The sequence below is a fragment of the Anarhichas minor genome, unplaced genomic scaffold (assembly GCF_050575085.1).
Source record: "Anarhichas minor isolate MPS153535 unplaced genomic scaffold, ASM5057508v1 ptg000087l, whole genome shotgun sequence".
NCBI lineage: Eukaryota > Metazoa > Chordata > Actinopteri > Perciformes > Anarhichadidae > Anarhichas > Anarhichas minor.
The window spans coordinates 1298089-1325272 of NW_027466533.1; the positions used below are offsets into that span (position 1 = coordinate 1298089).

Consider the following 27184-nt stretch of genomic DNA (forward strand, 5'->3'; position numbering starts at 1 on the left):
GTGTACCAAACTTCACGGCAATTAATGTAGTCGTTTTTGAGACTTTTTATTCACAACCACAAATGCACCAAAAGTCATTACAAAGTCAACAAAGCCGTCATCAGAATTCATTAAATAGTTGTGGAGATATTTCAATCTGGACTGACCAAACCTAGTCATGCTGCTAGCATTGCTAAAAACACCAGTCCACATGTGTTAATAAACACCAGTAACCATGAAAGGGACTTGAACTTCAGCAAGAGTTCATCTTTAGTGAATAAAGCCATCTCAAATTTCAAACAATCCCACCTTTCTGCATGTTCTAAACTGCTTTTCTCTGCGTAACTAGTCGGCCATCATGCTTCTTAAGGCTGACCCCTCACCGTTTTAATGATCTGCCCCAAACTCCTGTTTTCAGCAGGAGATGCTTCACGGCAAGGAAATAATGAGACCTGTTTCATGGGACCTTTAAACGTACCTGTGCATCAGTGATACTCTGATATTCTAATGGAGGGTTTTCCTTTAGTTACAGATCTGTAAACTCAGAGGATGTCGACAAGACCAGATGTTGAGTTCAGCGTTGCTGAAGTGAAGCAGGAAGTGTTCCGTGAATGTCGAGGTCAGCAATTTGCTTTCTTTCAGTTACGGTAGGGATTTGTCTACCCGGGAATGGCGCGTCTGGTCTGTTTCAATCGACAAAACAATCTCACCGCAAGGTTAGCTCTTATAGAACTTTTGATCCTAACATAAGATCTTCTTCAGCAGATGGAGTTTTCCGTACAATTGTAGATGTTCACATTTTATTTTTTGAAGTTAATTTCCACCTGCTGACGAAGATTGTGTTATGCTGTTCCTTTGCGGAGGATTGCAGTGGTTGTCAGCTTGACTTCATAACAATCCAGTTTTATGGGGAAAAAATAAAAAGGGCTCAAACATGAATTAAAACATCTCAAGTCATTCCTGTTGCCCAATTTACTTGTCTGCTGTCAATTCATATGCTCAGTATATTGCTGAGGTAATAAATACTATACACAGCTGCCATTTGTAGCCAGCTCTGTTCACGGACCCTTCTCTAAGTGCTGCCCCACGCTGCTACTCCGCCAATCTGTCAGAGCCACCACACTGTCACTAATTTCACTCCCTGAATAAATGATCTAATTTATGAAAAAACAAAAAATGTATTTCAGAGAGAAGCAGACAGAAGGCTCTACGATATGACAAACTGATTCAGCAGTGAAAAACAGTTCAAAAGATAAAGATAGACGCTAAAGTTGACAGATTACAGAGTAAAAGTGAACCAAGTCTCTATTCACTGTTATAATCATTACAAAGCCAAAGCAGCATGTGTAGACATTCAGTACACCTTCAGTAGCTAGCGTAGCATAGATGTGGTAAAGCTAGTTAGCAATGTGCTAACGTACTCTGCTAATGTTAGCTCCACAAGTGTTTACGTAGAGCTGGCCGATGCAATGATGCGATTGGCCAGTTTGGTCAACTGCAGGAAGTCAAACCCAAATGTCCTCAGGCAAACAATAGGAACATTTCTCCACAAAGGATTCAAACACCATTTACTATTAAGAAGTTTGTCTTTATTGGCATCAGTGGCTAGCGGACAAATTTGAACAAAACCAGACAGGAGGATTAAATCAGAAAATCAACTCCCCGTATTTGCATAAGAAGTTTGGCTGCAATTAATAGGATAAAAAAAAAGAACAATAACTTAAAAAGTGCAAAAGAGAGAAGAATTTCCGTCCAGTTGTTCTACTACTTAAATACTGTACAATATATTCTTCTCCAAACACGTCAAGTAAAACATACTGCAATGATGGAAATGTGCCTGCAACATAAACATAAACATCTTCAGTCGTGTGACAACCTGTAAATACACTTTAATGTACTCATCGTTTTGTCAAACTGGGTTTCACTACAGCGAAAAGATAACAGAGATTAACAGGAATAAATTAAACACAATTCACAACAGGTTGTCTGACATGGAAATGAAAATTGGCAATATTGTACGAAGGACAGTCAAACAAAAAAACAACTAAACACAAACCTGCACGAATGAACAGACAAACATACTGCATAAAACAAGCAAATAAATAAATACAAGTTTTAAAGTCATCAGATGCAGAAGTCTACAAGTCGGCTACTGTAACTACATAGAGGCAGACTACAGAGCCCAGCAGGTATTTGGAGTAATTTGTGCATAAATGAATAACTCATACTCATGAATAAGCATCAATATTCTGTATTTATTTTGTCCCACTATATTTGGATATGGTTCGATATATTTTCTTCAGTTTGATGTACCTTGTGAACCAACAATTACTGACAAATTAGCCTAACAATGTCTAATGTGATGTCTAGATTTAATATGTGTATAACAAAAACTGTAAATGGCAATTCACACTTAGAAAATGTCAGCAATATTTCAAAACTAAAAATTAAACATGCTTAGATTTGATCCAGATTATCTAGAACAGTCCGGAGGTAAAACTGAATATATCTAGATTCATATTTTAGCTTCAACATATTTCACAAGCTACCAGTTTGTTTAAAGACATGTTGAATCAATTACTTCTCTCCCATTAATACATCTGTGATAGTATTGCTGCCTGAAATAATGTATGGCGTAAAGCTTTGAGCTTATTTTCTGTCAGTCATCTACTTCTGTGTTTGTCACGTGTTGCATTGTAACATTGACGACGTGAAGCTGAACTATAGCGCCGGATTGCAAGTTGGGTTGGGGTCTAAAATTGAGCTGTACCGGTCTGGTTCAGCCGGGTTAGCGCTCTGTTTTAGGACAGTGAAGAACTCTTATGTGTGCATAAATAAATAAATAACAATGTAACAATCCCTAAAACATGCCGGGCTCCGTGGTACACAAATGAACATGATTTAAAATAACCCAAAATAAAACATTGACATTCTGTCAAAATAGCAATCAAATTTCAACCAAAGGGTTTACTACCCTTCCATCGTTTTTTATGCAGCAGGCACAATCAGTCAACAATAACTTAAACATTACATTTTTAATACCACCTGTAAATGAAAACAAAAGAAATGTAATCAACTGACACATCAGTGCACTTTTCCTGCCACATTTGAAACTACACTCGGTTATTTAGTTTTAGTCTACAGTACCCTACATGCTTCATAAACAGGAATAACTTGTCAGTTTGAGCTCAAAAGTACCTATTCACGCATAAACATACTGCCGACTACGGTGGATTATTCATTCACACATGAATTCTCTTCAAAGTTAAAATGTTTTATGGCTCAAACGAGTTTGGAAAAACAGGATGAAGACAGATGAGCAAAAAGAAATAACACTGAAATAAAGATAAAACCCGTCTGTTAGCACTGAGAACGCAGTTTCTCAGAAAAGACAAGTAGCAGGAAGAAACAGCTGCTACGTTTGAAATTCTTACAAATTCAACCATGGAGTGCAGCCTTCAAAGATCAATGGAAGCAGCATTTACTAAAGGTTTTCAATTTGTGATTGGAGCAACAATGTGTTTCGAGTTGTAGAAAAATAAAAACTCACTGTTTCTGACTTTAAAAATTCTCTTTGTTGGATGAACCACATTAGTTTTAGAAATCCACCGAAAACTTTAAACAGATTCTGAAACAAATATTTGCAGAGTTTTCTAAAAATGTCTGTTTTCCTTTCATTTTTGGGCATCAGTTAGCTGATTTATTAGCTTTAAACCTGACTAATGTTGATTTTTCTAACAGTTTAGTAAGATTAGCCTGAAAACAGGATGGAAACACAGCATCAATGTAAAGTGTTTCCGGACCTTTACACATGAAAGCAGTGAGTTCTAAAGGCCATCTAGGTTGCATAGAGATACTAAAAGCTAAAGCTGCTATCATGTGTGATAGAGTCTGCATGAAGAAAGCACAACAGGAAGTAGAATCAGAGGAAGAGGGGAGGGAAGAGGCGACAACGAAAGGATACGTGAAAGATTATTGCCCCCGTTAATTTACAGTAAGACTGATGGAGGGAAGAAGATGTGCTCAGACAGACTGACAGAGTCCCTTTCTAAATTCAAGTCCGTTTGCAGTTTTACATTAAAATAACACCGATTTAAAATGAGTGACTTAAAAATCATCATTCATTCCACATGTACAAGTTAAATAACTTTTCTCAAGGAAAATGAGATCTGATGAAAGATGGATTTCTATACTTCAATCACAGCTATTTATAACTTCTACTATTAATAATATTATTATTGAGTAAAACATCCCAATTTATTGGCTCCAGTTACATCCCAAATGAGCCCAACATGTAATCAAATATGTTTGGATTTGTTCAGTTACCATAGATTTCACGACACGTTGTCAAAGCTGGAGAGAGAAAATGATCAGAACGTCAAATGAAACTTCTGACACCGTCCCTGCAGCACAACCCGTTTCCTGCTGTTGATCCACAGAAGCACAACAAAATAAGACTAAATACACTTGATTATTACTAGTAATTAATAACTTTACTGGGGCTATTATTTTCATTATCGATACTTTTCCTTGATGAATCTCTTGGTCTCTAAAACTTCAGAAAATAGTAAAATGCCCATCAAGTTGTTTTTTTTGTTGCTCTTTTGTCGAACTAACAGTCCCAAACCCAAAGAACTTCAGTTCATTGTGATGTAAGACGAAGAAACATTCACGAGTATCTAAATGTACTTGTGAGTCTACTGGAGCATTACATGAAAACAGGAAAAGCATTGTTGCATTTGTAATAAATATATTTCTTATATTTACACAGCCTTTTTGTGTGTTTTAAACGATATTATAGCAAATGTAACAGTCTGGAACAGACTTAACTCACAGACGGACGGTGAAATAACGGATTTTGCTGCAGTGGTGGTTTGAGAAGCCTCTATTGATGTTCTGATAACTGATTAAAGGACAGGTTCACATTTTTTTCAAGTGCATCTTAAAATAATCCCCACATACCCTTATGTGCATTGTGAAGTTTTTGCTTGCTGTAATCATTCCTCCTGTTCATAGCGGCCTTTAAAAGATCATCTACTATTGAAAATTCAATTCGAGTGATGGGGGACAAAACTCCACAGTCCCTGTTCTGTATAAAAGTATATTTCAGACTTTATTTAAAGTTCATATGAGGCTTCAGGCCGAGTTAGATTGATTTGTCGAGGTAGACAAATCTAGTGGATATATTCCAGCCTTTTTTCTACACAATTCCCTTTTTTGGTTCCCTGCACAGTGTTTCTTTGCTGAGCTGAGGTGGAGGGACAGTTACACAAAGATTTATATTTAACAGACAGTAACTTTGGAAAATAACCACTTGACTTGACTGAGACTGCTAAAAGCCTTGAATTCACTTGCATTTAGACAGGGATCTTTATAAATGCCACTGTGAACAGGAGGAATTATTACATCCAGCAAAACCTGTCCCATTGCTCATATTAGCACCCATACTTTAATATTTAACTTCATAGCAATGGACATTAATGAAAGTTGACAACAACTGATATTCTCTGTAAAGAAGGAAACTTTTTGCAGCCACCTATTAAGACTACAGTGTGACAGTTTAATACTGAAATACTCATGTACAGTCATTTAATCTGTAAACAAAGACAAAACAAAAAAGGATGACATGTTCCCAAAATGAGCTTCAAACAAAAAAACTAAAAGGAAAACAGCAAATCTTCACATTTGAGAGGCTGGAACCAGAGAATGTTTTCCATATTAGATAAATTATTAATCAATTGATAATTCATCTTCTGTCCATTCTTCTAATGGTTTCATCACAGAACTTGTGCTGGAAGACGTTGGTTAAAATAAACCACCGAAATGTTCCAACTGTTACTTTGAATTTCTCTAGTTTATCAGCCGTGATTTGGGATTAAGTGAAAGTAGCGATGTGGTAAAAGGATGGAGACGGCGGACCTTGACGTGTGATGTTTGAGTACAAAATACAAGCAGTTCAGTCTGTAAAGCCTGGTGCAGCAGTTCTTCAGGTGGTGTTCTCCCTGCTCTTCACTGTCGCACAAAGAGGGCTGAGCTCAGGTGTGTGTGTGTGCGTGCTAGCAGGTACACACACAAGAAACACAAACCTGAAACAAAAAGGTCAGAGATATTGTTTTGGTGCAGGCTGAACTCTTGTCACAGAATTTGTCCTGTGGTGACACATGATTCAGAAAAGCAGGCACTTTGTCCAGCGTCATGGCCTGGCAGCACCCTAATTGTGTGTGTGTGTGTCTCAGGTGTCTTGGTAGGGCAGGTGAAAGCAGCCGGGGCTGTCGTCATCAGGTGACCAGAAGGAGGACGGCCTCATGTGGTGGAGCTCTCTGCGAACACAGCGAGGACACGGCTGCGCTTTCTGCCGACACTCTGCGTGGAACACGGCGCCGCAGCCGTCACACCTGCAACCACCAAGGTGAACACACAGGTGAGTCATCGAGCTGTCTGTGGGAGACAGCCATCAGCATGTCATAATTCTGCATTACACCTGACAAAAAACACTTACAAGTGAGAATGCTGAAATTAAAAGACATTTTCTGCGTTCCAAATTACACCAGTGTTCAATTCAAAAAATATTTGGTAACCTTTTTTTCCCCACAACTACTGCAGGAGTTGTGTGAGAGTTTGTAAACAGATGCTTTGATGATGTTAAATGCTGACCCCATTTACTCCAATTCATCAAGACTTTAGTCAGTTTTTGGATTCTCCTAAATGTGGAGGCATGAGAGAAAAACAAAGTTCTCTTCAAGAATTCATGGTAAAATGAGGTCGTTTTGGGGGTGAAGTATTCCTTGAGTATTTAAAAACTACTCCCTTGCAATTTTGTTAACAAACATTTTGAAGAACAATATTCTTGACCCTTTTTCAAATCTTAGATTTTTGTCGTGACACAATTTCAGATTAATACCAGTGTTCATTTTGAACTATGAAGAAAAAGATTTGTAGACAAAACTGTTTTCACAACAAAAACAAGACTTAAACTAAATGAAGAGTAACCTTTGCTAACTTTGATGCTATGTAGAACATTTTCGGTGTGTCACAATTCCGTATTGCATTGTTAGTTTCGTTAACAAAGAAATATATGCATCTACACACTTCTTTCCACTTACAAGTCAGCAGAATTTAGATAGCGTGTTTTTGATTTTGCAAAATCTTTCAAGCATTCATTTTGTCAGTGAAAATATTTGTTGACTTACCTTTTTCACGACAAAAACAAAATAAAGTAACCTTTGAAAACTATGAGACAATGTATTACATATTTAGTCACCAAATAAAAACTAAATGATGACGTGAAAGACAAACGGACTAATCACTGTTTTAATGCAACAACCTGCATGTGTCTCACAAACTGAACATGATCCATTAAGTATGGTACCGCAGGCTGATCACATCCAGTTATTGCTCATTTCCTGCACCGACGGAGTCTGAGTAACTAAGTCAACAGCTCCACTCAGTTCCGGTAAGTACAGTAGGTAGAGCTGTTATCAGTTAAGACTTCACACCTCCTTCACAAGTCATAAAACACAACTCAACACACTGTGTGTGCGTGAGTGTGAGTGACAGCACAGACTGTGTGCCGGTGTGATTCTTGTAGGAATCGGTCCTGATCGGCTCTTATCTCTCTGCTGTCCGTCACTATGAGTTTAAGTGACGAGGCTCTGGACTCTGTTAACTGTCCATGTCGGGAATGAGTGTCCACACACAGCTCTCTCACATCAACCAGTGTGAGGAACAAGCTGCAGATACCCCGAGAGACAACTCACTCACACGTTTCATCTCTTTCCTTTATTCATGCAAAATTTGGTCATTAGTTTCATTGTATACTATTTCATTAAAATGTCATAAAAGAAGTCATAGCATTTTAATGCCAAAAAAAGTAATAGTAGAATATGTCATAGTATAGTATGTCACGTCTAAATGTCACTATGAAAACTGTTCACAGCATGTTCTGTTGATTACATAGAGAAATAAGAACATTGTTTCTGCAAGGAGACGTTGCTGTTGAATTTTTTTTAAATGTTATGTTTATCTGCAGTGCTTTGTACCACTTTTTAAAAATAACGTATGTTTTCTAACATTTGGATGAACCGATCCATTGGCCCGGAAACAACCCTTTGATAAAGTCAGCAATGACCAAAATGTCTTTCCTCTCAAACTTAAATTGGTCCTCACAAAGACAGAAGAACATGAGCAAACACTCAGGTACGCAGCATGTAGAAACGCATACTCAACCTGAGGGCCTGGAACAGAAATAAATGGAGCTAGTAGCACAGACAGTGACATTACTACACTTTATGTCCTCTCACCCCTGAGAGTTTCCCTATGGCTCTCTACTGCTTGCTTATTATAAAAGGAGTTCATTCAGCATGTCAGTCTCAAGAGATTTTTTTGTTTGTAATGCAGGTGCTTTGCTTTTAGGTGCACTCTCAGAAGAAGAAGAGTTCTTGATTCAACTCATTACCTTCTGAAGAACCTCTCCAGAAGCTTCTGCAGAACGGCATTTCTCAAGGTAGACCGAACATGAAGCAAACTTTAGAGGCAGCAGAGACAGTGGAGAGACACGAGCTGACACTCGGTCCAGGAGTAGTCCCCTCCAAATGAAAATGTTTTAGCCTGAGCTACAGATGTGCTGGTCCTCAAGGTGTTTGACGCCACTTCATGAATGTATAGAAACAAGGAAATATATATAATACCGTAATACAATAATATACTTACTGGTACTGCATATACATGGTCTAGTACACTGGTTCTGTCTGCTCCAATACTGTTTATATGTATATATACTGTATGTGTGTATGTGTATATGTGTGTGGATACACATTTACTACAGTACTGCATAAACTGTTTACATCACAGTTTATACATTTTACAATAAAAGTACACTTTTATACTACAGTATTATATTGCATTCCTATATTGTAGTTGCTGCACTTTTTGTATCTTTGATTCTAATTAGAAATGTCATTGCAAACGACTGCTTCGCTGTTAATCGTTGAATGTGACAATAAAGAACTTAAACTCGATCTGTCCTTTGGAGCAGTGGTTGTGTCTATACACAATAGTTCTTCTGCTTTTTCATGAAATCCTGTCTTGTCTAAACCTTTTCCACTGAATCAAGTCTTTTCAGATCAAATAATGGAATGTCTATGATGAATGAGCAGCCCAGACTTGTTTGGCTAAGTAAATGTTCTACTGTTCTGTAGAGAAACATTATCTGAGGATATGTACCTCTTGGTGGCGTTCTCCTGGAAGGGGTAGATGACCTGTCTGTTGTGGCAGAGCTCACAGATGAAGCCTTTCTCTCGACACAAACTGCAGCTGAACACGTGGGAGCTGGCAAACTTGATCACCTTAGACAGGAAGGGAGCCAGTTTCCCATCGATCACCTGGAGGGTGAGGAGAGAGGGATGAACGGGGGGAGAACAGAAGAAAGGACGTGGTCAACAACAATAAAGCATTTTAGCACTCTGCTAAAAGTCTACGTGGGTCTGAATTAGTGAGGATGAAATATGAGAACCTGAAGTGCGATTCAAGGAATTTAGTTTGGATTCAGAAAAACCTGTCAAAAAGAAGAACAAACTGCTGTTAAAGGAAGGATGTTCGCTTTTAAAACGCCTTCAAAGTATTCTCCGTCTTTAGAGTTACCAGTAGAATTAGATTTAATTAACTCGCTACAAGGTAATTAAAGGAAGCAGGACATGCATGACGGGGTCAGAAAGTCCAGCTGCTGTTTGACAACAAAGATCACAATGTGCACAGTGATCGATGGTATTCAGTTAAATGTAATCATGTTTAATATCAATCTAGAAAGCAACTCAATAAAAAGAAACACTGCCAATGGGTCATGTAGTATCTATGACCAAAGTATGTGACCATCATCCTGGCGTTGCTTTGAACCGATATGTTTTAATCTGTTGTTATTTGGGATGATGATAGGTTGTTGTGAAATCTCTAGCTGTTGTTTTTTTTTGCACATATTCTTTTTTCTTCTTCTTTATACTGTGAACATTTGCATATTCTTTAGTCAACATTTGACATATTCCACTCTCTTTATTTCAGCATATATGTACACATAATACATATATAAATTGCACATTGTTGTTATACATTTCTGGCGGATTTTTTGACTTCACATTACAAAAAAACGTATTCTGAAACTGTCCGACTGTTCATGAAAGTGCTGACATGACGGAAAGGAAGGGCCATGACTTCATGGTAGATTTTGAGATCAGTTAAAAGGGCTTGGAGGAAAGACTGGAGACAGGAGGAGGAAACTGAAGGAAGGAAGGAAGGAGGAAGACGGTGAAGGTGGTGAACGCCTTGTAATGGCAACGCTTGGCAAGTTCCTTTAAGAACTCAGGCGGGGGTTCTGGCGGCGGCGGGGGGGGGCTGTATTGTAGTGAATAGACAGTGGATGACTTAAGAGGACAACACTGTTAGTGAAAAGAAAAGCTGTGCAGAATCTCAGAGATATAAAACTGAATATGGTTGTTTTGTCGTGTCATGTTAATAATGACACGACAAATACACTGTGTATGTGAGACACAGAGTATAAGGTTGGAGAAAGACTGCGGTAGAGATACAATTTACAAGAGAGATCTTGAGAGAGAGAGCGAGAGAGCTTGTATTCAGATACAAGTGGTTCCACCTGGCAGAGCTCTGGACCTCCCAATTATAACCTCCTTCATGCTGTTTGTTACACGACGAGGAGAAGAGGAGGACGAGGAGGACGAGGAGGAAGAAAGCACACAAACAGAGGAAACATGGAGGAACACAGATCCTGTTTACAGTAAATCATAGACTGAGATTAAATGGCCTACACTGAAGGCCTTTACTATAACAGACCTTACGTACAATCTTGATATGAAATGATCAGTCTCAGACCAACATGAGGGTCGTGTGTCAGATCAAATCTCACTAAAAACAAGATATATTCCAGTCAGCCTCTGACTCGACTTTTACAGTAAAACAGATTAGTGATTATTCATTTGGTGTTGTTTTCAAACACTATGCACTGGGCAAGATAGAATGTCCCAATATTAGTCCAGACCTCTACATTAGGCCTGGGTGATAGGGCCAAGATCAATCTCCATATAGGTCATTTCATATCTCGATGACAATATAAATCACCATACTGCACGTTATTCTGTAATTCCATGATTAAATAGTCCATACAACATTAACAAATGATGAAGCTTATACTTGTGTACGTATACTCCTGTGTGAATGAAATACTTGGCAAATGAAATATTAAGTATTTTGTCCTTTATAAAAATCTTTAATTTAAAAAACGGTTTCAAGGGAAACCATAGAGAAAAAATATAAATATATGTCCATATATACATCATTGCTGTATTTCTTGATGAAACAACAGTTTAGCAATCAGCGAGCAAATCCTTCAGTGTCCATAGCTCTGGTTGTATGGAAACCTCACTGTGTGACGACAACCACAAATTGTCATTTTAAAATTTCTGTTCGTGAACAAATTATACAAACAAGAATTTACTTGTTAATTAGAGTGCTTTCGGGATGCTGGTTTGGCACATTTCTTTCTAGCTGTTAGGCTAAGTTATGCTAAGCTAGGCTAGCTAGATTGGTAACAAGTTTTGATACAGGCTGCTGGTGTGTGATGAGATCTGAACTTTTATTCAAACATGGTCTCGACAGATGTTTTTTACGTAGGAAATGGTTCAGACATCGTGTCTTACGCACACTGAGAACGTTTCGTTTTAAAGGAAAATTCCACAATGTACCTCCAAGTGTCCCTAATTAAATTTTTGCGTCTGTATGTGAGAACAAGTCCAGTACAAATGATGAATGTTATATGTGTCCCCACACTAAACCTAAGCAGCCCCGCTCAGTCCGGTCCAGCCCGGTCCGCATGACGAATGGCTCTCCTGATGGAGGCTGACAGGCTCGGTAATTAAGGCCCTCTATAATTGGACTGGGCAGAATCAAACGACTGGCAGCACAGCTCTGGTGGCTGCTGGGTACTCTAGAGGGACGGTGGGAAAGATGGAGGGCGGCACAGGAAGATGGCTGGACGGGGAGGGACGGAAGTAAACGGACAGGAGAGAGCAATATAAAGAAAACAACGTATTGTACATGTATGAAGCCTGGACCCAGTCATATATCATAAATTGATTAAAAAATAACTGGTCCATGATATTATCAAATTAATTTCTCTAAAGTCACAAATACTTTCCTCCTTTTTAAAAAATAAATGTCCATATATTTGCCGTACTGCTTGCTATAAATATCCGCTGACCATTTTATTTGCTACTCCAAAGTACAAAAGCCCCGCTGGGTCACACTGGGACAATCATTCAGACAGGAACCTAAATTTTAACCCTATTAATTTGCACACTTGCTCGCGTCCAACAAGGACAACAATGAAGTCAAATATTGATGGCTGTCCCGAGTGTCTGGGCCAACCAGCAGCGAGCCCGCTGGCAGACCTCTCAGTGCTCCGATGGGAGTTCAGGGTCGGCTGGCTCGGTCTAACTTCTGTCTCCACAACGGACAGGGTTTGTTGACATGTGGATCCCGCAAAACGATTAGAGTCCCTATGAGGGGTCGGCAGTCGGCACAGGCCCCGAGATAAAGTGAAGCAGTTCTGAGATGATTAACAGGATGAGAGAAAAGAAATATATTCTGTTAGACTACTGTTTCTCTAACTTGTATTTTTTTAATTTTTCCTAGATGGTTTAATGTCTTCAGGTATCTAAAATGATTCAAAGGAAACAATCTGAGAATGTAAAAGAGCTCTTTGATGAGGGGTTGAAAGCAGGCATTGCTCAAAAAGGTTAGGAACAGCTGCCTTATGTCTACACTGACGTAACAGTGTGACTGCAGGTTTCATGACGATACATTTATGACGACAATATTCCTTAAAATCATCTCCATTGTGGAAACACAAACAAGAATGCTCAAAGTTACACATTTAGTTCCTGATTTTCATTTAGTTCATGGAAGCTCATGGGTAACTATTGGAAAAGAGCTGACATGTCTGATTCGGGTCAGTGTACACTTATTAAAACATTGCAGAGGAAAAAAAACAAACTTTCAACATTTCAACATATAAAAGCATGTGCAAGACAACAGTAGTATCAGTACCAGGATTAAAAAAACAATGTTTATTGTGAACAGTGCAATGTTCACAATATGATTCTGGAGCAGCCAACAGGACAACGCCCCCCCCCCCCCCCACCTTAACCCTCTTCCCCTCCAACACACACACACTTCACCTCCTCTCCTCTCCCTCCCTCCATCCTCTTAAACTCCTCCCCCTCCAGTTCAACCTCTTTTTCTGCTCCATGCAGAGTCTTTGTGCTCCAAAACCTCCTAATCCCCTAAAACTGCTGTTTAACAGCCGTTCGCCTGCCCTCCCTCCCTCTCTCGCACACACAGAGTACCACAGCTCCATTGAGGAACTAGGAAGCCAGCTGGGATTACATGACTGGAAAGACCAGCTCTGTTTGGATTCTCTGTTTGGATTCTCTCTCTCTCTCTCTCTCTCTCTCTCTCTCTCTCTCTCTCTCTCTCTCTCTCTCTCTCTCTCTCTCTCTCTCTCTCACAGACTTGATGTTGATTGTCACTGTCTGCATGCTGGAGTCTCGAGGTTCCAGAAATCTTTGAGTAACATACCGGATGATATATTTTTTAGATTAATAAAGAAAGGATATGTGTCTATGTCAAGTATTAAATGAAAAGCAAATGAAATAATGAAATAAAAGTAGCTAAATTTAAGTAAATTGCAATTGCAATGATACATCAGTATCGGTATTGTGTGTGAGCCTGTGCTTCAGTGATCTGGGAGGACTTGAATCAAAGGTAGACGAGTCCAGAAAAGAAACGTGAGCTTTTCAGTTGTTATCAGATGCTGTTAGTGCATTTTGCCAAAGTTGTGCTGCAGGAAAAAAGTTGAAATGACTCTACAATGACGACATCTACAATTCTGCTATATAGAGATTATTACACAGAGTTGTACATTCCTTTGATGGGACAGGTAGATCTGATGACTCACTAGCCCAAGGCTTTGGTGGAAGAATAAGCCCTCAAGCTGTGCCATAGTTAAACCATATACAACTCAGCTGATGTTGGCCAAAAACATGTTTGTACAAATACGAAACAACATGCCACTAAAGTCAATTTGACACTCAAGTTGGTCGTGGACATGTCTGAAGTTAGCTGGCTACTTAAAGGTTCACAAAACTGAATCCAGAGCACATCTATTGCCTCCACATGGCTCTCAACATGGCGACGGCTGAGCCGGCGGTTAGCAGCTAACAGTGCTTACGGTGCTAACAGTGCAAACAACCGTAACAGCGCTTAAACAGTGTTTACCTGAAGGGGAGGTGGAGAGTGGGCCTTACGCTTCTGCAACGACAGCGTTTTCAACGTTACCCCTTCATACCAGGGCAGAGCGGGTCGGCCGGTAGCTAGCCAGAGAGAATCGCATGCACTATGAGGCGGCGGGCTATGTAAACAAAGCAATGAGAAGCTCAGATTACAACACACACAGACGGAGTGTGACTTCTCTGCTTCGGTAGAAATTGCTCCACTATATCTTTACACAGCTAATAGGTGTTTGCTGCTACATCAAATCTTTTCAATTTAGAATTTAGCAGCTTTCATTTCTTGTCATTTACTTATCAGTGCTCTCTGGTGGAGAAAAAGTATCAACATTGCATTGCTGACACTTTCTAAATCACGATAAACTTACAGACAAAGAGAGGTCCATGAGCTTAGTTAAAATGCCTTTATTAGTTTAGGGCATATCACAGTAAAAAAATACAAAAAGGAGAACGTCGACCAGTCACCTCAAACCTAGTTTGGTATTTCTGTACTGCAACTTCTTTCTACTTATTGGATTCTGAATATATATTGATACCGTGCGGTGCAAGAGTATTAATATACTTCTAGCTGTAGTTGAAATGTCGTTGCAAGAGGTAAACATTTGTTGCCCAATTTCCAGGATAATGAGGATGATTCTCATGTTGCTCAACTTGATCCGATCATATAACTCTAAAAGCTACTTTTAACATTTACTTAAGAGGCCTCTGTGTGTCTGGACAAGTGTGAGTGGAGAGGGATGCCTGGCATAGAGGGAATGCCAGAGTATCACTGTGGGAAGCCTGCTGCACACACACACACACACACACACACACACACACACACACACACACACACACACACACACACACACACACACACACACACACACACACACACACACACACACACACACACACACACACACACACACACACACACACACACACACACACACACACACACACACACACTTTGCTACTTTAGTCCTCACACAAAACCCTAGAAACAATCCTTAAAACCAGCAGAGGAAAAGGGCAGAGCGTCCTTAGACAAACACATATGTTTTCCCCAAATGAACTGGCTCCTAATGGGGGATATGGGTGGAGGCTATTTGTCGGGAGGTGAATAGACTTAGTGTGGTCCAGGGTTTAGCCAGGGGAGTTTAGCCTCCACTGACCTCTGAGCTGGAACAAAAAAAGCCACGTTGATTAAGAGCGTCATTTTATTCAGGAGGTGAATCAAAAGAAACAAGCTTGTTAATATGGAAAACCAATTAAGGGGCAGAGTGCTTGAGATACTCAGAGAGATGGGGGAGGTTAGAGGGGGGAGGGAAGGAGAAGAGGGAGCGGTGCAGTCTCTGCTTATTGTTGAAATTAGTGCTAAATCACCAGTTTGGTGTTTATGAGTAAATCACAAAGTTTAGCAGCGACAGAGAGTGAGGCGCACACACACACACACACACACATAACACATGTGTGCTGAGCGTGTGTGAGGCCAAGGGGATGTCGGGAAGAATGGAGGGATGTCACGCTTTGTTTTTCTGCCTGTTGATTCTGAATGTAACCAATTAGTGAAGCAGAGAGACACAGAGTGTGGGAGTGGAGGAGGAGGACGAGGAGGAGGAGGAGGAGGCCCAATCTCTTTCACCGTGAGAGTCTGTGGCCGAGCTCTGAGTCAGAGAAGGGGGGTTGAAAGAAGAGAAATGGGGCAGGGTACAACATAATGAACATAATGACAAACAAAAGAACTTTTCAGTCATTTGTGGTCGCTTTCCTCTGACCCCCAAACTCAGTTCGAGGACTAGATACTGAACCGCTGAAAGGCCAGGCTGTGTTTCCTTTTTTTAATGATCACTGCTAAAAAAGAAAAAAAGAATTTCTCTACTTTCATGTTAAACTGAAGACATTTAAATTGTCCAAAAACAGAGTTGGGCGGCGTAACTGATATTAGCGGCAGGCATGGTAGAGATATGCCGTTTGATAAGAAAATCTGCTGATTAGATAAGCGGCAGAGTTAAAGGTTTTCACAATGCCAGATATGAATTCTTTCCACCGACACCATTGTTTTCTTGGATCAGGACACTTGAAAGAGCTAACCTTGTTCTAAATAGGGCTATTAGAGGGTATTACCCTCTCTTAACACTGTTATGACACGGGCTCTTGCCAGAGATACAAGGGAGAGGTTGTACACTACATAAGGCCAGCAACATTCTGTTAGCTAATGTAGCTAGCTAGCAAATGTTCTCTAAAATGGCGATATATATATATATATAAGATAATATAAGATTAAATAATTATCTAAACTAATACATATCATAAAAAAGGGTCTTTGAGAATCAGTCCGGTCTGAGGTTTAAAATGAAAACTGATTGCAACGTCAATTTAGTTTCAGTTCATGTTAGACATGTGAATGGCGTCACTATTACTGTACACATAAAAGCATGTAAGCATGTGTGTGTGTGTGTGCGTGTGTACCTGCTGCAGGTCAGCCATGGAGTACAGGTGGATGTGCTGTAGCAGGTATTCCCTGGGGAAGATCCTGTGAAAAGACAGGAGAAAAACATCTGGATATGTTATTCTCTGTGAAGCAGGTCATGTGTCACAATATTCAGCATATTCTCTTAATAAATGCCACAAACAGTAATCAACACATTACCCGGTTCTGTCAAAATAATAACCACAATTCCCAGCTTCCTTTACCAACAAAACAGGTGAAGGTAAAATATATTATCTTTTATTGTCACTGTTTTAATATGTCATCCAGACAAACCCCATTATGTGGTACGACGTACACAATAAAGAACAGAGTACACTAAATCGTGCCGCTAAGGCAGAACAATTTTGTTTGGAAACGAATAAATACAAAAAAAATAACATAAACCGAGAAAATGTAATGAATGATAATAAAGTACAATTTCACATATAAAAACTGTAAGCACAAATGCAACTTGAAGCCTAAATTTGCTTTATAAATTAAATTGTGCAGGCCGGTTTTAAAATAATGAACTCAATCTTTGAACTCAAATGTTTAAATATGGAAGACAATGGTCACATAAATATAAGCATTACATTGATTATATTATGGTTAAACCACCAGTCAATATCAATCTGGGAGTCTGACGCACTCCATCTTCAAACAATATGTGACAAAACACAGACAGGACACAGACAGGACTGTGTGCGTGTGTGTGTGTGTGTGTGTGTGTGAGTCCTCCTCTGAGACCGCTAAGATGGATGGCACCATGTTAAATCCTGTCTAAGCTGTGATGAGTGTCACCAAAACACAAGTATGTGCATGTATTCATATGTGTGTGTGTGTGTGATCCAGACACCTCATGGTGATAGGCACCTGATAAGCTACTCTGTTAGGTATGTTACCAATGGTTACCACATCAGCATTCACAAGACTACAAACGCACGCACGCACGCACGCACGCACGCACGCACGCACGCACGCACGCACACACACACACACACACACACTGTGGTCCAATAATCAAACACAGACTGGCTCCTTGTTGAGTGTGTGGTCGGTGCCAAGATGAACACACCTTTAAAGTGTGTGCCGATCTTGATAAACGTACTTGAGAACTAACACATTTTAGGATTAGATTACAAGCAGAAGATACACAGATTCATGCATATATGCAAACACACACATATGACAACGAATGATAATATTTGCATAAGACCGGATGGTATTTAATTCCATATTTCATTTCACTATCCTCTGTGTATTTCCACTGCAGCAGACACACCTTTGATTCAGATTTTGTTTCCACTCGGTGATTTTGATCGTGTACTGAAGGAGGGTCTGACCTGAGTAAGTGTGTGTGAACCTGCAGATGTAGGATGTCCTGCAAATAAGTATGTGTGCGTGTGTGTGTGTGTGTGGAAAAAACAAACACATTATAATCTAATGCAAACCAAAACTAAATCTTATCTTTGTTAAACATAACATTCAACTTGTGTTGACACAGTGTCATGGTTGAAAAAACTTTCAGGTTGCTGTATGTTTGTGGTGTTAATGTTTTGAATGATGCGATAAGTATAAAGTCCATCGAAATGAAAGTTTCTGTAGTTGTACAAAAAAAAACATAACCACCTACATTGGCAACTTGCTCTTACCCCTACAAGTATTACTACTAGTATACACGAACTCCTACAACTACAACTTCTCCTACCACTACCTTAACCACCTAGTATATCTTCACAACCTCCTAATGAACACAATAAACCACTTTAGACACACTAAGAACCACCTTGTACATCCCAGCAAAGACTATAAAAGACCTATTAACACCACAGAAACCAATTATTACACCACAACATACAACCAGACCCACCCCAACCCCCAACAGCCACAAATATGTGCCTAAACCATCAAACAGCGTCATGGCAAGTGCTGTTTGTTTTTTAATCACTTCTTCATAACATTTTGGGTATTATATGACCAAACCAAGAAATCTTGTATACACAGACATAATTATTCTGCAAAAAAGCCATATTAAGTTATATCCTCACTTATATAAATGAGAAGATACATACACACCTCAATACTAATAAATCCCTAAAAGAAAACTATAATAATGCTGCCTGAGTACATAAAAAAAAGAAACAATCTTTCTGAAAAAATAACGGATGATCACCCAACAATTTCTGACACCTTGGCAAACACTAGTAATCATCTAGCAAACTCGGGGCAGTGACTCACTCCTAACCCGAAGTGCAACCTGTTTTCCGGCAGAGAACCATGGCCTCGGACCTGCAGGTACTGACTCTCATCCCGATCGCTTCACACTCGGCTGCAAACCGCCCCAGTGCGAACTTAGGGTCACTTTCTGAAGGAGCCAACAGAACCACGTCATCTGCAAAGAGCAGAGACCCAATAAACCCGACACTCTCCTCCATGAAAATCACAGACAGGATTGGTGACAAGGGACAACACGCACTGGAAACATGTTTGACTTTATGCAGAGTATACAGCCAAAGCTCTCACTTTGGGGATACAAGGGCCGGATGGTTCGTAGCAACGACCCCGGTACGCAATAATGCTGCAGTACCCCCCACAGGACTCCCCGGGGGACACAGTCGTAAGCCTTCTCCAAGTCCACAAAACACATTTAGATTGGTCACTCCCATGACCCCTCCAACAGACCCGCAAGGGTAAAGACCTGGTCTACTGTTCCGCGGCCAGGACAGAATTCGCATTGCTCCTCCTGGATCTGAGGTCCGACAGTCAGTCGGAGGCTCCTTTCCAGCACCCTGGAATAAACTTTGCCGGATTTGACGGCCTCCTTCACCGCTGGTGTCCACCAGCAGATCCTTAGGTTGCTGGACTGACAGGCACCAATGACCTTCCGGCCACAGCGCCTAGCAGCCGCTTCCACAGCGGACGCTTTGAAACCAAGAATAGCAACCTTGAAATAACACTCTAATATCCACATCAAATCATCTCAGGAACAAAACGAAAACAACTCACCATTTCAAGTGACACACGTACCTAACGTTAGCTTTCTTAGCTCGCTAACTAGAGCTGATGAAATCTGCTAGAGACAGTTGTCATTAAAACCAACAAAATGAACGGTTGCTGGCTAGAAATGAGAAGCCTTTTGTTTACTTCTGTCTGAAATCAAGGATTGTTCCGTTGGTAAATCTGCAACCATTGTAAACATTATGTAGCATGCTATATAGGAACATATAGCACAGTACATGCTATAGCACCAATATAGCACGTACCATGTAACATTACCAAAAGCCTTCTGTCATTAAGACATTAGACTTGCCTCATTCACCACAAACAATTACCTAATTCCCTGAGAGTCATTCATACCGTCACCAAACTTTGACAATAAAACAACAAAAGGCAGCTTTTATACTGCATATTAGGCCGATCAAAGATTACTTTGCAAAGCTATCAAAGATGTAATCCCCTGTTAATGTTTGAGAAGTGCTGCACAGGGCCAAAACTATAGTGCTCTCTGACCTACAGACTTTGGTGCCTCATGTGGTTGTGAGTGCGATTGAGTTTCCATGACTTTCTGCATGCATGCAACAGACATCTCCCTTCAGATCCCCCCCCCCCCCTCTCCTCCTGAAGTAGACTGATGATTAGGGAAGGTTTTAGCGCCACGGCCCTCATCAATCCTGCAGTGTTTGGAAGTGGCGGGGCACCAGCCGGCACTGGCTAATGGGACAGGAGTAAACACAGAAGGAAATGATGCTGCTCGTCTCTGTGTTGCAGTCGGGGACGACTAATATGGAGGTCAGAGACAAAAACATTTCAATCGTGGCGGACATTAAAACTCTCATTGAAGACCAAAAATAATATATAATAATCAGATTTGATCTTGTGTTGACATTCATTGACGATCAGTGTGTTCAGAATTCAGAATTTATAGCTGGCATCTGACATATGTAGCCTTTAACATTTTGTCTGTAATGTATACTTTTTTGACAGCTTAGTCAAATTATTTATTTATATACTATTTATCTTTATTTGTGGTAACTGTGAGGAGTATAAAAGCCCAAACTAAGCACAAATGATAGAAATAGTTTAGCGTAATATAAAGATTTGAATATAGACCTACTAGCAAAATGTTTTTTTCTTTTACTTAGCCGGAAATTAAAAATCAAATGTAACAATTTGATTTTAGTTTGAATTGCATTACTGTAATTAAAGGGTTAACCAAATTCTTTTCAGAAACAACGTTCATGTTACTTTGGATAATCCACAGACCTGGCTGTGAACAATTATTTTTGGAATAATTTATACCAAAAAATAAGTCTCTAAAAATGATTTGCATGGTTAGATACCGTTACTGGTGGGTGATGATCATGATAGAGTATTAATTACATTCCAGCCAGTCTGCTGAGGTGGATGCTTCTCCTTTAGAAATACTTGGATCAGAGTGTATTAGTGACCTGGATCGGGGCAAGGATCATCCATCAGCTCACAGACAAGGCTTTCAGTGAGGGACCCCGCTCAGATAAACAGTACCCCCCCCCGATCATCACACACACGAACATGTGCACACACAGGCACACATCCTTTATGTGTATGCAGTGTATAAACAGACAGGAATGCATGCAGATAAAAGTTATGGCAATACACATGCATGCACTCAGACACACACATGTAAACACGGATCATACGGGGAGATGTTAACAGCCTGTGAAGTCCATCAATCACCAGAGGAATAATAACAGGGTATCAGTCAGTGTAACTCTGATGACACGGCCTGCTAATGTTAGACGATAGCAGTAGCTGCACAGAAAATAACTAAAATGAAATTTACAAATTTAAGAATAGTTTTGTTTTCTGTGTTTTGGTGTGATGTGGGAGAACTCACCCTTTAAATCCGATAAATGTCTTGCAGACTGGTCACAAACAAGTTCCTTATCACTTTGAACCTCTTCCCTACTAGTTAAAAGTCCATTTTTGTTTTTTAAATTTTTCTAATTCCAGTTCATTTTTTCCACTTAAGGAGCGCTACATTAATTAAATTGACACGACCGTTCAGGGACAAAAAAGTAGAAAAATAATGTAATTTTGTCTGTTCGATAATAATCTACATTCAACAAACAGAGGCTGAACATCTCTGGCGTTCAGAAGGTGCAGATTAGCTTCTAAGTAGAACTACAAGATTCAATGTCCCATCCAAATGTATGAGCTCCTTGAAGGTGCTTGTTGTTGCTTGTTTTAAAATATATTTTCAACCTCTGTGCAGGTGAATAAGTATCATCTTTTAAAACTCTACACAAATCACATTTCTAATGTGTAAAAGATGTGTGTTAAGAGCCTTAATATTGCCTCACCACCACAATAGACTTCACCGACAACCTACCTTCGTCTGAGGTCCTCTGCAACGGTTGCTCGGCAGCTGAACAGGTAGGCCCGCAGCGACTGGAGCTGCTGACGGAGACGCAGCACCGTGCTGAGAGGCTCACAGTGCTCATACAGACAAGGGTTGAGCTGCTGGACGTCCAGCAGAGGCTCCTCGTACACAAACTCCAGGAACTCCTTGGCCTGTTTAGACACCTGGAGGAGCACATTAGATTTTCCATCAGAGCCACTGCACCAAGGACAGGAGACGAGAGGGACAATAACCAACAAGCTGGATGTCCCATGGTTGTAAGCATCAACAAGATACCCTGCTGACGCTCAAGTTGCTCATAATAAGTTATAGATCAATAGTAAGAATCATATTTTGAGAGAGACAGTGGTTATTTTTTCATTTAGTTGTGTGTGCATGTGTGTGTTTTCTCCCACCTTGTGCTTATTGGTGTCCCAGTTGTGCAGCAGACGTGCTGGGATGAGGAAAGAGTTGTCCTGATGGCAGCTCTGGCAGTAGTACCAGCCGCTGTAGTAGCACACCTTTGCCTTTCCTCTGGAGAGACCGACCGGACGCTGACAACCTGAGGAGAAAGTCGTCGGGTAAGTATGTGTGTGTGTGTGTGTGTGTGTGTGTGTGTGTGTGTGCTTATATCTCATTAATAAACAAATATATGATGTGACATGATACTCTAGAGTCTCTGAATCAGGGTTCGGCATTAACAGTTGCCAGGTTGCCATTGAGTACCAATCCATGGCCTTTAGTTCCCGTTAGTGGCACCTGCTTTTTAACATGTAAAAAATAAGAAAACAGGAAAAAATGAACCCCCAACTTAATACATTTTTTATATTTGTTGCATTAGGGATATTTGAATATTGCAATTACAGTCAGAACCGTATATTTAAACAACCATTGCATCATCATCTTTATGACTGCTGGCTTCTCACCCGACCTTTGAGTGTGGCCTTTAGGAACAGCCATAAACACTTCTGTTACTTGGTCAACAATTTTAGACTAAAACTATATTTAAGTCTGCTGTATTATTGTGGTATGAATCTATCTTTATATGTCAACACAGCAGACTTCAATGAGAAAGTGTTTTGTAGACCTAAAAGTCCAACAGAACCTGACAATGCTACAAGTGCGTTTACCCGCACCCGCCAACATCACAAACCAATGTGCAAATTGATTCAACGGACAAAGAACCAGATGAACCGAAACAGAAAAACCGTAAGGAGATTTGTGAAGTCTTGGGAGGAAAAGTATCCTGGCATCTTTGAGTTGGATGGAAAGAAGAAGAATTCTGTTTTGTTACTGTAATAAAGCTTTTCTTGTCAAATTTACATCATTAAGCTGATGTATAACTGCATAGTATCGTGAATAAAAACAAAAAAAAAGTGACTAGAAATGGCAACCGTATTTTCAGTTTCGCCAACCACTTCTAAAAGTTATTGTTGAGCCCTGCTGAACGTCTCTTTAACCACGAGGAAAGCATTTAAACCACTTTTAAGAAAGTGTCAAAAGTGGAAATCAAACCAACACAACAATCTTCTAAATGTGGAACAAACACGTCTGTGTGCTGAGGTGTTGCACAAGTCTGTGTTTGGTGTTAACAGTCTGCTGGAGCCAAGATCAGGAGATCACAAAGGTTGTAGAGCAAATGACTTGGCGTTAATATGTGTCAGTTTATTGCCCCGCACTAAATACCACACTAATCCAGCCGAGTAAACCCGCTGATAATAAACGAGATAGTCCAAGTTTAAAAAGGCACTCGGAAGATAATAAGTTGTATCGTGGTGGATGTGACCGGGACAAAATAACTGGGACAGCTGATTTTACTGAATTGTAGGGACATCCTTAAATGGAGGTGTTTTCTTAAGGTCAAGTGTGTGATCGCCAACCTGTTTTTTTAAGTTTTACAGTTGATATGTACATGTACACCATACAAAACAATGAACCAATTGTGGAAAGAAATCGAAACAATAAGCTCTGCATTCGCCACGAGCGACACCGAAAAGTTCAAAATGTGTTTCTTCAAGAAACAGCAGTCACAAAAAAATTACACTTGTCTGAGTGCTCACATCGACAAAGCAAACCATCAGGTACCTTTTTGCACAGACTTTCGCATCTTTGCCTACAAAATAGTACAACACTCTGAATGTCTCCCAGGTCTGAAAGTGTATCTCCATTAAACAACCATTGCATCACTCCCCGCTTTATGACTGCTGGCTTCTCACCCGACCTTTGAGTGTGGCCTTTAGGAACAGCCATAAACACTTCTGTTACTTGGTCACCAATTTTAGACTAAAACTATATTTGAGTCTGCTGTATTATTGTGGTATGAATCTATCTTTATACGTCAAGTCTCTATCCACAAAACTAAATGTGGTGTTCTCTCTGGAGGAGTGCATAAATGTTGTTATGTTTGACTGCTGATGATGAGCTATTTCATCATGGGTTGTTATATGCTGGAGATGCAGGGAATATCAATACCATAACTTTTGTTTTTTGGATAAGTCCACCTAATTTTCACATGTTCACACCCATCAAACTCCCGAATCCACATTCGGGAAATATTGCACACAGCTTTAGACATACTGAAGGACGTACGTCCTTCAGTATGTCTAAAGCTGTGTGCAATATTTTACGGATTATTTTCCTCCTCTTGTTTAGTGCATCTTCTACTATTAATATCCATGTTAGCTTAAATCTACCTGCCTTTCCCTTGACGCTATCCCTCAGATAACAGAGTCCTGGCTCTTCCAGTAGTCACAACACAGCAGACTTCAATGACAGAGTGTTTTGTAGATCTAAAAGGCCAACAGATCCTCAGCTCCATTCAGCCCGAAAGCTGCCCCACTGCAGGCTTTGTCTTCCCCGACTCTTTAAAGTTCACTCCTCGCCCAAACACCCGGACCTGGTCTGTGATCTCTCTCTCTCACACACACACACGCACGCACGCACACGCACACACACACACACACACACACACACACACACACACACACACACACACACACACACACACACACACACACACACAGCTGAGCGCCACACCCTATGCGACAGGTGTCCCCTATCCAGCACCATCTCGGAGGACGTGGGGCCTGGAGGGAAAACAGCGAGCGAACAGAGGTAGAGAAGAAAAGAAAACGGGAGATTGTTATCTCGGTTTTGGAGAACGGAGAGCTACAGAGAAGGCGAGCGGCAGAGGAAGAGAGACGTGTGTCAGCCTGTTTGTCAGTGGTGCTTCAGAAACAAGCACACTGACAAAGGGGAAACAGAAAAAAACAGGCTGAATGAGTAAAAGGCTATTGAGAGATGAGAGGAGCGACGGAATCGCATGAAAGAAAAGAGCGAGATCAAACAAGGACAGATGAAGGCAGACAATGAAAGAAGAAAAAATACGTCAGGTCAACTGCTTTTATATCATAGACGAGAATCTGATGTCTGAAAAAGACAGATGACGGTCTTATCAGCACTGAGAGCTGAAATTAATCCGCTTTAAAGTTGGAGCATCAGTCAGCCACGAATATAGCCTCGATAAACAGATTCTGCATTGATATGTAGAATCCAAGATTTGAAATCAAAATTGTTCTGCTTTCTGTTTACAGTCCGAGTAGTATTGACCAATCACGTTCCAGCAGGCTTCGGGTGAATGCAGGTAAACAGTCCGTGTGGAGAGCAAAAGAGGCAAAACGCATTGGCTGAAATGCAATCTGAGAACCCACTAGCTTTCATGTGACGATGATTTAGATTTTTATTGGTTCAAAATGAGCTCGTAAACTGATCATACATGTCGTCTCTCAACTCCAACTCCAGTCTCACGTCTCAAGTTGATAATTGGACTGTAAACAACAAGCAGCGTGCGTAAAAGGAAGTCTTGGCCCAGATCCACTAGCTACACCAGATCCCCAAAAATATAGCCCCTTGCCTCCTGAGGCTTGTCATCATCAGACCAATAGCCAATGGGTTCAGAGATTGAGCCACATATAGACCGAATGACGGACTGGACTAGAGTTGTAACCATCGATTAACCCGTTGATTGATTTATACATTATTGATTCATCCTTTGGTGAAAGTGAAAAAAGGTGACGTCTTGACCAGTAGTCAAAAAACTGGTTCCGGTTTATTGCAATTATTCCGTTTTTGGTAATCCAATTTATTGATGATAGTAATTTGCTGATCGATGCAGATATACAAAAATCACAAATATATCGGTATTGTATTTATTGTCGATCAGTAAGTTAAAAGATATTAATAAGCATTGTCTTGATTTTGCCCACACTGTAATCCAATCTCACTATGCAAAATAGGTGGGTGGGGCTGGCAGACTTGCCAATAAACATGACGTGTCCCAGGTTGAAGGGAAGCTACTGTATGCGTGACATGCATACAGTGTGGACGGCGAGGGGCATGAGTGACAGATGAGGCATCACCTGATCACAGTGGAGAAGTGGTCCAGCACTGGTGCTGACTCAGCAAACCCCTCTCAGTGACATGGCCCTCGTCTTTGCGCCTCACATTGGTCCCTAGGGGATCTGACCAATGCTGCTGTATGGGCTCCGCTTACTTTTCCTTTGCCAAGAGCCGGGTTTGTGTGGAGCCTTTTGAAGGGCAGCTTGAGTTAAGGTTTCCTCCTTAACTTAAATATTTTTTCCTGTGAGAAAGAATGTGACTAAACTGTGCAAACTGCATTTATATCCGTCAGACATTTGATCACAGTGCGAGTCAGACCACCTCCAGATGTGGTCTGGCTGTTGGGATCACATTCTGATTGCAATGCTTTTCTGCCGTTTTCACTTTATCCCTAAAACCCTTTATTGAAGAGCTTTGTCAAATCATCTATTTTCATTGCTTTCAACAGTGGATGTTTTTTTTCTTTTCCTTTGGTTTAAATTACTGCTTGTGGATAAGACGGAAAACAACAAAGTCTTATCTCACTGAAGGAGCCAGTGATCGAATACACGTGTCGGCTAATTACGGCAGTGAGCTCATGCTGTTGTTGGGGTGGATGCTCTTTCAAAGGAACCACAGTCC

General features: G+C 40.4%; 1 protein-coding gene across 5 annotated transcripts in view; it reads right to left on the reverse strand.

Moving 5' to 3' along the window:
* Nucleotides 1–1546: 1546 nt before the first annotated feature.
* plekhm3 (pleckstrin homology domain containing, family M, member 3) overlaps nt 1547–27184 on the reverse strand; it is a 44857-nt gene continuing 19219 nt past the window's right edge. For 4 of the 5 annotated variants that reach the window (XM_076081769.1, XM_076081766.1, XM_076081768.1 and 1 more), the window contains 5 exons: nt 22582–22727; nt 22157–22350; nt 16785–16848; nt 9202–9359; nt 1547–6374 (listed from right to left, as the gene is read on the reverse strand). In XM_076081769.1, the coding sequence (XP_075937884.1) occupies nt 6212–6374; nt 9202–9359; nt 16785–16848; nt 22157–22350; nt 22582–22727 (725 nt within the window). In that variant the 3' untranslated portion in view covers nt 1547–6211. Of the gene's footprint in view, nt 6375–9201; nt 9360–13478; nt 15980–16784; nt 16849–22156; nt 22351–22581; nt 22728–27184 lie in introns of those variants that run through there. The other variant, XM_076081770.1, reaches the window with a different exon arrangement.